Raw genomic sequence first — 17,147 nt, 5'->3', positions numbered from 1 at the left:
GATGAGGTTTGATCAGCCGAGTGTCTCCCTCTTTGGCTGTTTCGTTTCTACTTTCTGCCCTATGTAGAGTACTTTGATCCCTTCAACATGTAATTTTGTTTTGATACTAGTAATCTGATCTGAACTATGGAAAATAGGTTTTCAAATTGCTCATTATTGTAAAGAATTATGGATCTCTCACCATACTATTGCCCCCTCTTGACACATGGCAAAGGTTGGTATCAATTTGTGGCACCTAATGGCTAAATGGCAAGATTTGATTGGCTTGGGGGTGGCAAGAATTACCATATAAACCCTTCCTCTCCTTTGTAATTCTTGTGTACTAAAGTGAGACGATAACAAATTTCAGCCCCTTGGCCGTTCTCCCACTTCAGTAGTCCCTTATCTTTCATTAGTTATGTATTAGTCCTTATAATTGTCTTATATTTCGTAATTATTACAATACATTATTAGCACGACCAGCTTATCAAGTGTAACGATGCAGGCCTACTGAAAGTACTTATTTTTTACCCTACAAATGTTATTTAATTCCTGTTTCCGCCTTTATGACTAGATTTATTTATTATCATTAAATTCCACGTATTTTCAATCTCACATGTGTTCCTTAATCTTTGTTCCTACCTTTATGGTTAGATCTATTCATTATTATTAAATTCTGCCTCCATGGTCAGATTTATTTATTACTGTTAAATTCCACCTTCATGGTCGGATTTACTTATTACTGGATCTATTTATTGTTGTTAAATTCCGTCTTCATAGCTGGATCTATTTATTATTACTAAATAACGCCTTCATGGATGGATCTATTTATTATTACTAAATAACGCCTTCATGGATGGATCTATTTATAATTGTCATTTTATTTATCGATTCTTTATAACTATCACATTTTATATTTCATTTGTTAGTTTTGGATGCTTGAATGCATCCCATGACATGCATCCAGAAGATGCAGAACTAATTACATTACTCTTATTAATGAATAGTTCTCAGAAATGTCGAACCTTGTGAAGCTCCGGTATAAGGCCTTGAGACTAGATGGAAAAAACTATGATGAATGGGCCTTAGACACTACTCTCCATCTGGAATCTATGAAACTGGGTGAAGTCATTAAGGAAGGAAACATTACGTCCCTGCAGGACAAATCAAAGGCTATTATTTTCCTTCGGCATCATATCCAAGAAGGGCTACGGGCTGAGTATAAGGATAAAAAAGATCCACTCCAATTGTGGACTAATTTGAAGGAGAGATTTGAACATAACAAATCAGTAATACTCCCAATGGCTCAGTATGATTAGACTCATTTACGTCTACAAGACTATAAATCTGTCGGTGCATATAATTCTGCTTTATTTGGGATTGTCTCCAAATTAAGAACATATGGAGAGAAAATAAATGAAGAAAATATGTTGGAAAAAACATTTTCCACTTTCTACCCCTCCAATATGCTCTTGCAGCAGCAATACAGGGAGCGTAACTTTAAGAAATATTCTAAATTAATTTCTTGTTTACTTGTGGCTGAGCAAAATAATGAATTGTTGCTAAGAAACCACCAAACTCGCCCCACTGGTTCCCAACCGTTCCCTGAAGTGAACGCAACGACTAGTAGTAAGGTGGAGGGTTGGTCGAGGTCGAGGTCATGGGCGAAATAACTATCGACCCAAAGGTGATCATAACAAGAAATTTCAGTCGCCCCACCAAAAGTGGAGCAAGACTAAATCAAAAAATGAAAGAAGCCACCCACAGATCAAGAATAATGAAAACAAGTGCTATATATGTGCAGGAAATGACCATTGATCACGTACCTACCGTACGCCTAAGCACTTGGTGGAATTGTATCAAGCATCGATTAAGAAAAAAAAAAAGATAGAGACAAATCTAACTAATGCCCCTGAGTCAAATCATATTGATAAATTTGATCTGATTGGCCTTAATGTCTCAGATTTCTTTGGAGATGCTGATATGGAATATTAGAGTCGTTTTGAAAATGCCTGTGATTTCCAAGATTTATGTAACTTTTGTCATGTTTTTGAACCATGTATTTTTTATGAGTATTTTTGTCTTGTTTATACCCCTTTAAGTTATGTAAACACCCTCACTAATGTAAAAAATTGTTTTCTTTAAAGGATGAAATTAAAAAATGAAACATCGATATCCAATAATGATGGAGACATATGTATAGTAGACAATGCAACGACGCACACCATCCTTCGAGATAGAAAATATTTTTCAGATTTAACATTTACCGAAGGTAAAGTAAATACCATATCAAGGTCTATAAACATAATTGAGGTCTCTGGAAGAGCAACACTCATGTTACCAAGCGGAATTAAATTAAGTATCCATGATACTTTATATTCTAGCAAATCCAGAAGAAATTTGCTTAGTTTCAAAGATATACGATTGAATGGATACCACATTGAAACTTTAAGTGAAAAGGATGGAGAGTTTTTATGCATCACTGCTAATATTTCATGCCAGAAGCATGTACTAGAGAAGCTCTCTGCTTTCTCATCGAGGTTATATTACACATTCTTGAAGAATATTGAAGTCTATACAGTTATGAACCAAAAGTTCATTGATCCTGAACTTTTTAAAATTTGGCATGACCGTCTTTGTCACCTAGGATCTACTATGATACGTAGGATCATAGAAAACTCACATGGGTACCCATTAAGGAACCTGAAGATTCTATCACCTAATGAGAGTGTTTGTATTGCTTGCTTACAAGGTAAATTAACACTTAAGCCATCCATCACTAAAGTTGGTGTAGAATCCCCATCATGTTTACAAATAATTCATGGGGACATATGTGGACCTATGCATCCACCAAATGGACATTTTTGCTACTTTATGGTACTGATTGATGCATCGGCACGATGGTCACATGTTTGTCTACTATATACCTGTAATGTTGCCTTTGCTAGATTGCTAGCACAAATTATCAAATTACGGGCATACTTTCCAGATTACCCAATTAAAGCAAAATGTCTCGACAACGCTGGTGAGTTTACGTTAAAGACATTTGATGACTATTGTACAGCAATAGGAATTGTTGTTGAGCACCCAGTACCACATGTACATGCCCAGAATGGTATGGCAAAGTAATTTATAAAGCATATCCAATTAACTGCAAGAATTTTGCTACTACTTACACAATTACCGAAGTCTACCTGGGCTTATGTTGTTTTACATGCTACAGTGTTAATTCACCTAAGACCCATAGCATATTATCAATACTCTCTAATACAACTTGTATTTGGACACCAGGCTAATATATCGCATTTAAGAACTTTTGGTTGTGCTGTGCAAGTTCCAATTGCACCCCCTCAACAAACCAAAATGGGACCCTAATGTCGTTTGGGAATATATGTTGGCTATGACTCACCATCCATCATCAAATATCTTAAGCCTCTGATAGGTGATCTATTTACTGCACGTTTTGCGGATTGCCATTTTGATGAGACAATATTTCCTCCTTTAGAGGGAAAGATAAAGCCTCCTAAAGTGTAACGCCCAACATGGAGTTACATGATTTAATTTATGTTTTATAGCCCTTAGTTGATTTTTTGTTAAAGTTATTTTAAGAGAATATGAAGAAAATGTCTTAAACTTGTATTAAGGGTAAAATAGTCTTTTCACTCAAAATTAGTTGAAATTGTGGGGAGTGAAAAGAGATAGAATTTCATAGAGCATACAATAAAAATGAGGGCATTATGGTATTTCTAAGAAAGAGTAAGGGCAAAATGGGAAAGTATGGTTATAAAATAAAATGTTAAGGGTTTGAAACCCTTATTTCTCTCATTCCACCGCCACTCTCCTTCTCCATTTTCTCTCAAATTTTCACTCAATTCTCTAAGGATTTTGAGGGATTTTGAGTGGATTTTAATAGGGTTTTGATCCTGGGCAACAAGAGGTAAGAATTCTTGCTCTTTATCTATGATTTATTTGTATAAAAGTTGAGTTCTTATGAAGTTTATGCTTAGGGTTAAGAGAAGATTTGAATCCAACAAGAGTGGAGAGCTTAGTAGAGATTACTCAAGTATAAGGTAAGTAAATTCCACTCAAAATCCAACTTAAGTTAAAGTTTATCAATTGTGTAGAGATTTCTTTAAACATGTATATGTTAAGATTATTGAGAAATTGAGATGAGACTGATGATTATTTATGCTTGTTGTTGGATATATTTGAGTATGAGAAGTGTATGTGATGGTATGATGATGGATTGAAATTGGAAGAATTGGAGAAAACTTTTGGGAGTGTTTTTGCCGTGTAGGTATGGTGATGATACAAGAGAGTTTTTCTCTCAATTTGGATGGTTTAAGAAACAAATAGAATGATAATTAAATTAGGGTTTGTATATGCACATTTATTGTTTGATGAAATGCCTAAGAGAAGTATGAGTATGAGTAGAAACTTTAATTTGATGCAACATTGCATATTTGCATTTCATGAGTGCATTTAAGTAAGAATTCTAAGCATGAACCATCCATATGCATATATTTGTGTATGTGTAATAACTTAAGAAAGAATAAAGAAATTTAAGAATAAAACACTTTAAGAGTAAAGAGAAAGAATAAGCATTAAAGAATTAGAGAAAGAAAAAAAAAATATTAAAGAAGAGAAAAGAATAGGTTGGTGTGATGGGGAACCGTGAGTGTTAAGAAGAAATTCTCACATACACGCCACCTTAATTGAGTGGCATAAGAAGAAGAAGAGTTGTACGACCCATAAGAGTGTATGTGGATGAGGGTTGTACCAAGAAGAATTCCTACATGCACGCCACCTTAAATGAGTGGCCTAAGAAGAAAGAATAATTTGAACGGTCTATAAGAGTGCATGTGGATGAAGACTGTACTCACTCACATGGCCAAGGTTCCAAATCCATACATCAACCGAGTCCGATCGACAAAGAATAAGAAAAGAAAGAATGGGAAAGAATAAGAATAAGAAAGAATGAGAAGGCTTGAACAAGCAAAGAAAAGAAAAACAAGAAAGAAAAGAGAAGCTTGAGCAAGCAAGAATAGAAAGAAAAGAAATAGAAAGAAGAAAGAAGAAAGAAAATGCATTTTTTTTATGCATTATTGCATATGCATTTCATTCATGCATATTACCATGTATTCCACCATGGTTAGAAAGAATAGAAAGAAAGAGCAGAGAGAAGGAAAGAATAGCGAGAATTAGAAAGAAGAAAAGAGAAAGAACTAAGAATGAAAGAAAGAGGAAAATAATTAAGGAAAGAATCAAAGAAGGAGAAGAGTTAAGGGATTTACTTACTGAGCATTTTTATGCTCACCCCATTGTTTTTCCATGTTTTTGTAGAAAATAGGTGAGCAGCGGTCAGAAGGGAGTCGACAAGCGGAGATAATTGGCATTACTATCCACCGTTACTAAGTTTTTGTACTTGTTGTTTTAGTATATGTAAAGAATTATATTTTATAAGTAAAGAAAAATTTGGGCCCAACTATTTTCATATGTTAATTATGTATGTTTTCATTGTATATGTGATAAAGTATACTAGTAGGAAGAAGTCACTACATAAAGTAAGGTCTGAACTTTCCTAGAAAGTGAATTTTATGTCTCATTTAGATCCTCGCACATCTCAATCTAAAGTTGAAGTACAAAGAATAACATATTTGCAAAATATTGCCAACCAGATGCCTGATGCATTTATAGATGTAGCAAAGATAACGATATCATACATTCCTGCTGTCAATACACCAACAAGGATTGATGTTACCAATGAACAATCCATGCGAGCAGCGATTGATTCATCTATTACATGCTAGAAGCATGGTAGGCCTGTTGGAGCCAAGGACAATGTTCTTAGGAAACGAAAGGCACATAATCAAATAGGTGTCAATATTGACAATACTTGAATAATTGACAATTCTATATTTTCTAAACTAACTCCAGAAGAGTTAACAGTCCCTAAAAGGACACAAGCCCCTGAAAAGGAAGAAATCCCTGAAGGAATGCAAAAACATAGAAATGAAGAAATTTCTATAAATTATACTTAATCTAGAGAAATGTGGAATCGTGAGACAACTATTGTCGCTAACATATTCTCATACACAGTAGCTAGTGAAATTATAAATGATGAGTTTGAGTCACATTCTGTTGATGAATGTCGACAAAGACATGATTGGCCAAAATGGGAAAAAACAATTCAAGCAGAATTAACCTCCATACCAAAATGTAATGTATTTGGACCTGTAGTCCAAACGCCTAAAAATGCAAAACCCGTGGGATATAAATGGGTATTCACAAGGAAACGAAATGAGAAAAATGAGTTTGCTAGGTATAAGACCAGACTAGTGGCTCAAGGTTTCTTGCAGAGACCTGCAATTGACTTTGATAAGACATATTCACCAGTGATGGATGCTATCACATTTCAATACTTGATTAGTTAATCAGTCTCAGAAGGACTTGATATGTGTCTTATGGACATTGTCATTGCGTATTTGTATGATACACTGGATATTGATATCTATATGAAAATCCTTGAAGGATTCAAAGTGTTAGAAGCAAATAAAAGGAACATGCATTCAATAAAATTGCAAAGATCGTTATATGGGTTGAAACAATAAGGACGAATGTGGTATAATAGTCTCAGTGAATATCTTATGAAAGAAGGATACATCGATGATCCTGTATGCCCATGTGTCTTTATAAAAATGTCATAATCAAGATTTGCAATTGTGGCGGTCTATGTCGATGACATGAACTTAATAGAGACTCCTGAAAAGGTCATAAAAGTTGTTGAGTACTTAAAAAGAGAATTTGAAATAAAGGATCTGAGAAAACAAAGTATTGTCTCGACCTGCAGATCGAGCATTGTTCAGATGGAATTTTGCTCCATCAATCAAATTATACCAAAAAGATCCTTAAGTGATTTTATATGGATAAATCTCACCCCTTGAGTACCCCAATGGTTGTTCGGTCTCTTGATTCTAAAAAGGATTCATTTCGTCCTAAAGAAGACGATGAAAAGATACTTGGTCCTAAAGTACCGTATTCAAATACAATATGTGCATTATTATATTTGGTACAATATACGAGACCAGACATAGCATTTGCAGTGAATCTGTTGGCAAGATTTAGCTCTGCACCAACTCGTCGACATTAGGATAGGATCAAACATGTCTTTCGTTACCTCGATGGAACAAAAGACTTGGGATTATTTTATCCAAGGAAATCTATTAATGATCCTAAATTAGTTGACTATACAGATGCTAGGTACCTTTTTGATCCTCACAAACCTCGCTAGTAGATGGGATATGTTTTCACTCATAATGGTACAGTAATATCATGGCGCTTTACAAAACAGACATCGGTTGCTACTTCCTAAAGCCACTCCGAGATTCTTGCGCTTCATGAAACCAGCTGAGAATGCGTATGGTTAAGATCTGTCATCCATCATATTGAAAGTTCATGCAAATTATCATGTACCTCAAATGCTCCCACAATTATAAATGAAGACAATGCGACATGTATTGCACAAGTCAAGGGAGGATATATCAAATGAGACAGAACCAAACATATTTCACCGAAATTCTTTTACGCTAACGAACTTCAGCAAAATTGAGAGATTGATGTCAAACAAATAAACTCCAGTGATAATCTTGCAGATTTATTCACTAAGGCCTTATCGACATTAACATTTGAAAAGTTAGTGTATGGCATTGGTATGTGGCGACTCAATAAGTTACTAAATTAATTCTACCATTATGAGGGAGAGCACTGATCAAGAGGACTAGAGGAGCATCAATTAGGGGGAGTTTTTTTTTTTTTTTAGAAAGGTTTATTATACTTGACATATGTGCACTGTACTCTTTTTTCCTTGATCAGGTTTGGCCCTACTAGGTTTTCCTGACAAGGTTTTTAACGAGGCAGTATTCGACACGTCCAACACCATTATACAGTTCATCATGTAATTTTGTTTCTTTGCTTAAGGTTTTTGTCCCACTAGGTTTTTCCTAAGTAAAGTGAACTATAATTGTCCGTAAGTGGTGGATTTTATTTGGTGGAGATCTAAAGGGGAGTACTGTAAAGAATTGTGGATCTCTCACCATTTGACACATTTGATCATACTATTGTCACCTCTTGACACATGGCAAAGGGTGGCACCTAGTGGCTAAATGGCAAGATTTGATTAGTTTGGGTGGTGGCATGAATTACTATATAAACTCTTCCTCTCCTTTGTAATTCTTGTGTACTAAAGTGAGAAGATAATAAATTTTGGCCCCTTTGTTGTTCTTCTATTTCAATAGTCCCTTATCTTTCATTAGTTATGTATTAGTCTTTATAATTGTCTTATATTTCGTAATTATTACAATACTGATGTATATTTTATTTTATTTTGGTTTTAAGTCAATCAAATATAAAATGGATAAAGGACTCTAAAGTTGAGTACCTGATCTCACTGAGAATGCAACATTTGGTAAATGGTACTATAGTTTGGTTTGTTCGGTGAGCAGGGCTCCAGGCTAGCATCCCAGGCCCATGACTATTCCCAAGTCCACCAAAAATTTTAAACAAACCAAAGTCCAAGTTGGATAATGGATATCTTGTTTTGTCTTTTAATTTCTAGTCGAGTACAAAACCCAGTTTAGAATTAACAAAACCCATCCATACTTAGTGTTTTGAAGGCCATTGGATTGATTTTGTTTGTTTCTCACTCACTGATATGTGTCTTCTCACTGTGATAGGTTTTTCCAAATCTTTAGAAAGGAGTTATTAATGGATGTGTTCTTGATACTATTAATTTGGTTATAAAAAATACGGAATATGTAATGATAGCGTAGTTTGTACTACATGTATGCATTTATTTATTACTGGTTTTAATGTCAAATCATAGTATTGGTTTCATGTCGTTTTTCCATTTCTAATTCAAGCACTGGAATCGCATTTTGACAAAAATGTCACACCACCGATATTTTCTCATCTCCCATCATCATCCTTCAAACTGATGTATTTTCTTTAATTTGTCCGCACATGGATGCACACCTGCAAAGAATGGCTTTCTAAAGGGTTAACGACTACCTTTTCAAAAAAAAAAAAAAAAAAAAAAAAAAAAAAAATTAATGCAAATTTCTACTCGCAAACTTTAAAACAATATTTTAATATTAAACACAAATTTTATTAGTATTTTCGTTGCGATAAAGGTAAGATGATCAAAATTTGTTATAGTGAGCAAAATGATCAATAAACATTTTAGCTATAAGGAAAGAAGAAAGAAAAAAAAGGAATCACAACCAATGGTTTTTGCCATTTTTGGTAAGTCCAATGTCCAAAATCACTTCTGAAACCACCACAAAATCCCCACATCTCTTCAACAAACCCAAGTCTCCATTTTCTGTTATCACTCACCATTTCCCACCCACACCTCCATTGCGCACCCAACTCTTCAAGCCAGATTTTCAGTTGATTTCTTTGCCATAAATTCCCCCATACCCACCATCACACTCCCACAACCCACTCTACAAAAACCTTACCTCCATCACTATCCCTTGCTTGCCGATCGCCAGCCATGCACCGCGCGACCTTTCAACTTCTAGGCCGATTTTTTATCGTTATGGTGTCGAAAATTCCTCCTGAAACCACCACCAGAATCCCCATCCTCTCTTCTCCAATACCCCTAACCCCATTTGCTCGCCGATCGTCGCCGTCTTCTTCCTAGGGTTTCAATCACATTATGAACTTGGGGTGTGCTTTTCTGGTCGATTCTGCAATCGGAAATCATCCCTCACCCTAGGGTTTTTTTAGTTTTGATTAGAGAAAGAGAGAAGGGTATTTTAAAAAAATCATTGTATTTCCCACCCAAACCAGAGGCGAACATAATAGTTGGATAGTAAAGAGATATTTTAAAAGTTTGAACGTGGGAAAGTGTCATTAAGCTTTTTTTCGGGTGGGAAAAAGTAGTTAACTCCTTTCTAAATTGTTCAAATTTCCTCATCTTTGAACCCTTCATTTAAAAAACCAGAGTGGAATTTCATAAAGACAGGATCAAAATTGTTGAAAAAAATTCCAAAAAAAATGAACTCTGTGACCAAACATAAAGTATTTATATGAAATTGGATATATATCATTCTTTTAAGAAATTGGAGATAAAGATTAGAGACTTTGATATCAATAGAAATGCATGTGTGATGTGTCAATTGATATCCAATCTAGGTTTCACCTAATTATAACCTTTAGATTTACAACTTTACAATTATAAAAAATGCGTGTTATGCAAATTGAATGTTGACGTGGATATGCAGAGTTATCAAACTAATTATAATTCATTAACACAAAATATGCAGAGCCTTATCAAATAGCACTAATAAACGACCCAATTTTAGGGGGGCGAATGGTTCACTTAAAGTGTAGCCAGAGCCGAGAGGTCAAGTGTCAAAATCAATTGAAATGGATCGCCGTGGCACGTGTTATGAACTTAGCTGTATAATGTTACAAGCAAACTATATAATATATGAAAATGAAATATTGAAAAGGTGAGTGCAGCCGCAGCCACAAATTCATCAATCATTGAATGTTCTAGTGTTAAATTGATAAGCATGAAGCAAATTGTTATTTTTTAGTTATTGGATCAATTTAATTACTGAAACGCTCTCTCATTCAATTGAAGGGGCACACTTCCATCACAATCTCCCACCTAAATTTTTTTTCTTGGGTCATTTTCTCTCCTCTACCTTTTCTTTTCCATTCCAGCTTCAACATATAAAGCGACGTTGTAGTATTTCATTTTGATTCTAAAATTACACCTTGAATTAAATTAGTCTGAAGATTTGAGCTACTACTGTTAATGATCTATGGGGAGCACAAAAATCAGCTATAAATTTAATTCACACATGTTGGATATTTCATATTTGGATTGATTGAATTTAATTAATTACGTCAGAATGAATTATCAGTAGTGGGTTCATTAAGTTTGCACATTAGTAGGGATTATTTGATATATTACTCAAAATGTTTTGAATACAAATCCTTCCTCGATTGCTAATAAGGGTAATTATTAAAACTCTTATACTGACAGATAGTTCCAAGGATCCGTTCAAGTCTTGATTAAGTTAGCTCAAACTTAAATGAATCAAACAACCAACTGTCGTTTTCAAAAATTGAAGACATTTCCAGGCTGCAACTGAGGGCAACTAAGAATGAATGCCTTACCAAAACAGGCTTCACCGCATAATAAGAAGTATGCAAGAATTATTTTATCTTTTTCCAACTGTTTTAATTCTTCTTCTTAATTATACGAACAAATTAAAAAAGTTATAAATAATTTCCTAGGTACAGCCATATTTAGGGGAAAAGCTTTTCATTTAATAACTCAACCGCCATTTTTGCGTAATTGCAATTAACTAAATTAAATGAGGATATACGTTGTCTCATCCAACAATAATTAATGAACCTTTACAACTTACAAGCAAGTGCTACGGACAGGGCCCCTGACAGCTAGTAGTACTTGCTCATGCTTTTTTTTTTTTTTTTTTTTATATGGTTAATTGGATTTTTATTTAATGTTAATAACGTAATCTAAGAGTAACAATTTTTGTAAACCTTAAAATCCAAAAATCAATTAATACCAATCTCAACACAAAGTGTTAGAGGTGTATATAGGCTGATGCCCTGATCACTACGTAAATATGTACCATTGAAAAGACAACAGCAACACAATACAAACGAAAAAAAACCCTAGGGACCTCAAAACCCAGTACATTAAAGTTGTGCACTACCACCACCCCAACAAATAACGCTCTCTTTACTATTTCGACTTTAGCGTGCAACAAAGGTAAAAGCTTTTATCAAAACGAAATAAATTCATATATATGTTTTTTTCATTTAATATGTTTTTATTATGAACAAGTACTGAAATTTTAATTACTCCAAAACAGCGGTAAATCAAAATGATAAACGGTACATGATCGATCTTCACACCTGTTCAATGAAAAATTTTATCACCTATGTCCCCTTCATTTGTAAGTAAATTTACATAAAGTTAAACATGGCTGCTTGCTAATCGTACGTTGTATGTGATAAATGATCAATCAAACAAAACTCCATTGCAGCAGGTGTCACTTCAATTCTTTCAAAGGATGCAGTGGTACTGTAGTGGTTATTCGTAACGATTAACTGAGTCTGACTCATCGACCCCATGAGTCATGGTACGGTGACTCCAGTGCAGACATTCTCTTCTGTGACTTAAGGTCCTTGTAGAACTTTTTAATGAACTCCTCTGCCGCTTTGTCCACCTGACTATCTCCCTCGTCTTTTAACGGAAACGGCGAGTCTGTTATTCTCAACTGTCTCACCATGGGACTCCGACCGAACCCCGGCAATGTGGTCAAGGGGGAGGCCTCCATCGCCGCCTCGTTATTTAACATCTCGAGAACCTTTTGCACGGCGTGAACCGTGGTGACGTCGTCATAACGGTAGGACTTGGCCAAATGGTGAAGGCTGTGGTGGTGGTGTTTGCGTTTGTGGGTGTAAAAAGGGTAAAAAGCGGGGCTGTTGCTGCAACTAAATTCATACTCTTTTGGAGAAACAAAAGAGAGGGCATCATTTGAGCGACAACTGAAGGAAGAAGTATGGTGGAATATGAGGTTCCCGAAGGCCTTTCCTGCAAGTTTATTTCCTCGCTTCAGCATCAAATGGAGATCGAGCATTATTTTGCTCTTTGATATGCCTGCCTTTATCATGAAAAAAACTATGCGCACTACCCTCCATAGCTTCTTTGCGACGACTGGTGGGCTTGGCTCCATTTCCATATCTATTTGCTTCTATTTTAGTTTTCTCTTTTGTCTTTGGAGAGCGAGAGAGAGAAAGAGTAAGTTAAAGAAGAAAATGGTTATTGGTTTGTTTGGAAGGGGAGCGAGGAAGAGAGGTATTTAAAGGGCCAGAAAAATTATAATTTATTAAACAAAAATGAAAACTATAATAAGCCAAATGCATTTTTATAACAAAAACATTAGACTAAAGTATAGAACATACATGATATCTTTTATTATGTTAGCGAGTGATTTCACGCGCTGCAAATAGCCAAGATTTAGTAATTCCATTCCATGTACAAGAAATAGTGGTTGAAATTTTTTTGTAATTGATATTTTGGTTGCTCTCTGCGTGGAAGTGATTGTAACGGTCACGGAGATCACTAGAAGGTGCCTTTGATAGAAGTAATTAAATTACTCCCCTTCAATAATTAAAGATATTTAGGTTGTTAAAATTAGCCCTAAACAAGGCACAGCCAAAGCTTAGCTATGTGAGCATAGAAGGTTTTGACTCAAACCGTGCTTCGGTTCAACTCTGTCATTAATTTTGTCGGGCCTAAGCTTGACGTGACCTGCTTTTTTTGAGGTTATGAACTGGTATTACGGTAGCTGGCATTGGTGTGCAACTTTAAAGAATTTCAAATTCATTCAATGTGGTTCCTCCAATTTGCACTTGACCTGGTTTTCTGTTGGTCCACTGCAATCAACCAATTGGTTTAATGCAATTATAAAGTAAAAATTAATTTTGAAATTAGATATTTTAAGATTTAAAATAAATCCATCGTTTACTGAGGGAGACTGAGAATTTGAATTCTTACTATGACAAATAATTGAGACTGGAATGATTAAATGATGATTATTATTGTTCAATGCAATAATGGAAAGGTCAATATCAATATTAATATCATTGTTTTATTAATTTAACTCATGTAATTAATTATTATAAGTAAAGTTAAATAGTTATTGATTTGGGATTTCATTTCAGCTATCCACGTGTCGGTCTCACGTCACCTTCCAAATCCAAACTTTTATCTTTTTTTATTTTTTTCTTTACTTAGATTGAAGGTAAGATTCACAGCGAAGGGGCGCGTGGGCTTTTTAAGTTACTTTATGGAGAGACTGAAATGAATGGAAGCAACTACCTTAACACGTGGCAAACTAATTGAGGTCAGAAGGAATCTATGGCCGTACACGGCTTCATCAATCTTTGTGTACCGAAATCGTGGCCGTTGAATTATAAAGTGTGATAACATAACATCCTTTTGATGTGCAAAGTAATACAAAAACTTTATTGGACGTTGATCAGTTTTTTTGGCAAGAATCTCAAAGGGTGACATCTGGTTAACGGATTTCGGAAGTATTAAGATTGGAGGACAGGTGTCATGTAATTAACGTTCATCTTTTACTAAAGGAAATTATTAAAATTCCAATCTGATTAATTTAGAGGGCGTGTGGCATGCTGAAAGCGATGGTAGAAAGAAAATTTGCAGCTCTCTTTTCCTTCTTCCCTTTCAAGTTTCAACTAATAATTCCTGAAAACGATGTGACAAGCCAATGGATTCATATTTCATAAAAATTCGTAAATAATAATAAATTAAACTGTTAAATTTAAAATGATAATCATTATTGGATGATGTAATGATAAAAGAGTAAAATGATTAAACATGGGTTTAAATTTCTCTAAACACTAATAAAAGTGATCATGAAAGAGATTTATTTGATGATTTAATTCAGGGTTTTAAATGATCCGAAAACTTTTATAAAAAAATAAATTAAAATGCTTCTAGAACTAATAATTGTGGATGAAGATGATCCTCCATTCATTCTCTCTCTTCTCTTCTCTTCTCCTCTGTTATTGCTTTTTTTGCTTTATTTTATTTTTCATTTGGGGAAAGTGAAAGCAGCTTTCAAGTTGCTGACCCACGACTACGAGCCTGAAAAGCTGCACAAGGGATCCAAGGCCACATATCGACTGACCAAATTACCGAAGTGGTAATATTTATTAATTAAATAATAATGGAGTAAAATGTTTGATATAATTTGAAAATTACTGGATGTATAACTTTGACAGGAAATTAAAATGTTTATTTCAAGGAAAGAATAAGAAAAACGTTTTGATAATTTAAAATGCAGTATCGGATTTACCTTTAATCAGTTGACGCACATGCAACCGGAGCAGAAACCATCATAAAAAACATGATATGATTATGAAAGATTTGATGGAGAACAGTCAATGGAAATAATAACCTGATAAAAATTTGAAGTGATGTGTCTTGTAAAATCTTAGGGAGGAATTAAAACAAGGAGTTGATTAAGGTAAACGTGTTACTACGTCTGAGACTGAGAGTAAACAGAAAACAAAAGTTGACGGAGTAGCAATAGGCAAAAGCAAATTAAAGTAAAGCAAATCCATCAACACCAACACCCCACTATAATGTTTTTGCTTCTTTTAATAAATACTTTCCGTTTTTACTTTAAACATAAAAAACTATATATTAAATTTTAGTGTATTTATAGATATTACATACAGATTATTTAAGCTTATCAAAAATGGTCAGCACTTCAACAACACAAACACATCAATAATAAGTAAAGAGCTAGAAATCTTTGGAACAAAGAAAAACAAGATAGGGGACCAAAGACGCTATGAAAATCAATTGAAAAGAAGAAGTTGATTTAATTAGAGGGGAGTAAACAACTTATTTTCACCCAAATAATGGTTTAATGATATTTTCCCATCTACAGACTCTTAAAATACTATTTTATTACTCAAATTTATATTTCGCTTTTGATTCCGGTATCTTTGCGACCTCACACCACTATCATTCTCTTCCAAATCTTCACTTATCAAAACCTTTCAAACTCTACTCCCACCGACCTGGCCAATCGCCAGCAATCGAGCGATTATGGTTTGCGTAGCCGCCCCTTTCAAGTCAAATTTCGATCAATCTCAACCACAAAAATCCAACTTTCTACCACCAAAAGACTCAATAGCCTTTCCTCTTCAAAAGCCTCAACAACTTAGAACAATTTTGCTCTCTATTCGCTGTTGGAATATAAATTTAGATAGTAAAATGATATTTTAAAAGTCCATGATGAGAAAATGTCATTAAATCATTATTTGGGATTCAAAAAAGTCGTTAATTTAATTAGAGCGTGACTATGAAAGCGAACAAAGTCCACAAGTTAAAAGAGTCCCCCACCTAGAAGCCACTAATTTCAACACTTCCACCCACCTTAATAACTTTGCATTGACGTAGCTAAAACGATTTTATATAACGAAATTAGAAGATATTTGGAGTCATAAATTATTGGTGGTCCGCCAAAACGACATGTAGTTAAAGGCCGTAATTTTCCAAGTCATTGTCTTTCTTTAATTATTGCCAAAGTCTTCTTCTATGCGGTAAACCCATTCACTCAAAAGCGTTTGCGTTATCACGATTGAAACAAAAACCAATTCTTTAAGCTTATTAATCATGGTGTGTATGGTTCTGCCTTGCTTTATTGGCTTTTGATGTTGCCCAAGTGTCGCAACCTTGCAATTATGGAGGGAGGCCAATTGCTAAATTCTTATCTATTTGGGAGAGTAACATTTTCCCACCCAAGGTTTGGCCAAACGACACTGTCTCACCCTTCGTTAGGTTCGGTTATGTTTTCTGTTAATATTTTACTGAAAAGACAAAAATACCCTTAAATATTTGATTTTATAAAATTTTTATTATTTTTTAATTAGCTAAATAGTGAAATATTAAAAAGTCAAAAAATAATAATAATAATTACCCTATCTAAAAAGTTAGGAGTAAAGTTAAATATTTATTTATTTATAACATCATCAATATCTTATCACTATTATTCAATAATGTACTATATTTATAATGTTTTTCATAATATAATGTTTTTCATTTTTACTAATTAACATAAAAAATCAACATTTCTAATTAATTAAATAAACAAGAGAAAAAAATTTTTTACACTTGAACTAATAAATAATCGAATAAAGACTTTGACTTAACTAAATTTTTATTTATAATAAACTAATAAGAAATAAACTATTTAATGGTATTTTCGTCTTTTTAGTCAAATATTAACAGAAAACATTAACAGAATCTAACGAAGGGTGAAAAAGTATTATTTTAAAACTTGATGGGTGGGAAAATATCGTTTCGCCAAATCTTGGGTGGAAAAATGTCGTTCTCCCTATCCATTTATATACGTATTGGTATAAAAATCAAGATTATTGATGAAAACAAAGTGCATTTATATATGTAGATATGTGCATTTATATATGTAGATATGTGAAGGGCGGTCCATCATGTATGGTGGCCTACATAAAGAGACAACGAGGAGAAGAAAATAAGGAAGTTTATTGGTGGAATT

General features: G+C 34.1%; 1 protein-coding gene across 1 annotated transcript; it reads right to left on the bottom strand.

Annotated features, from left to right (window-relative positions):
- Nucleotides 1-11,820: 11,820 nt before the first annotated feature.
- Nucleotides 11,821-12,899, bottom strand: LOC116108554. The gene has a single exon (XM_031394792.1). It carries the CDS (start codon nucleotides 12,768-12,770, stop codon nucleotides 12,147-12,149), a length of 624 nt encoding a protein of 207 aa, XP_031250652.1. The 5' UTR covers nucleotides 12,771-12,899; the 3' UTR covers nucleotides 11,821-12,146.
- Nucleotides 12,900-17,147: the final 4,248 nt, after the last annotated feature.

This window comes from Pistacia vera, unplaced genomic scaffold, assembly GCF_008641045.1.
Source record: "Pistacia vera cultivar Batoury unplaced genomic scaffold, PisVer_v2 Contig566, whole genome shotgun sequence".
NCBI classification, from domain to species: Eukaryota; Viridiplantae; Streptophyta; class Magnoliopsida; order Sapindales; family Anacardiaceae; genus Pistacia; species Pistacia vera.
Note: the sequence above shows the minus strand (reverse complement) of the source record. Positions and strands in the feature narration are given on the sequence as shown.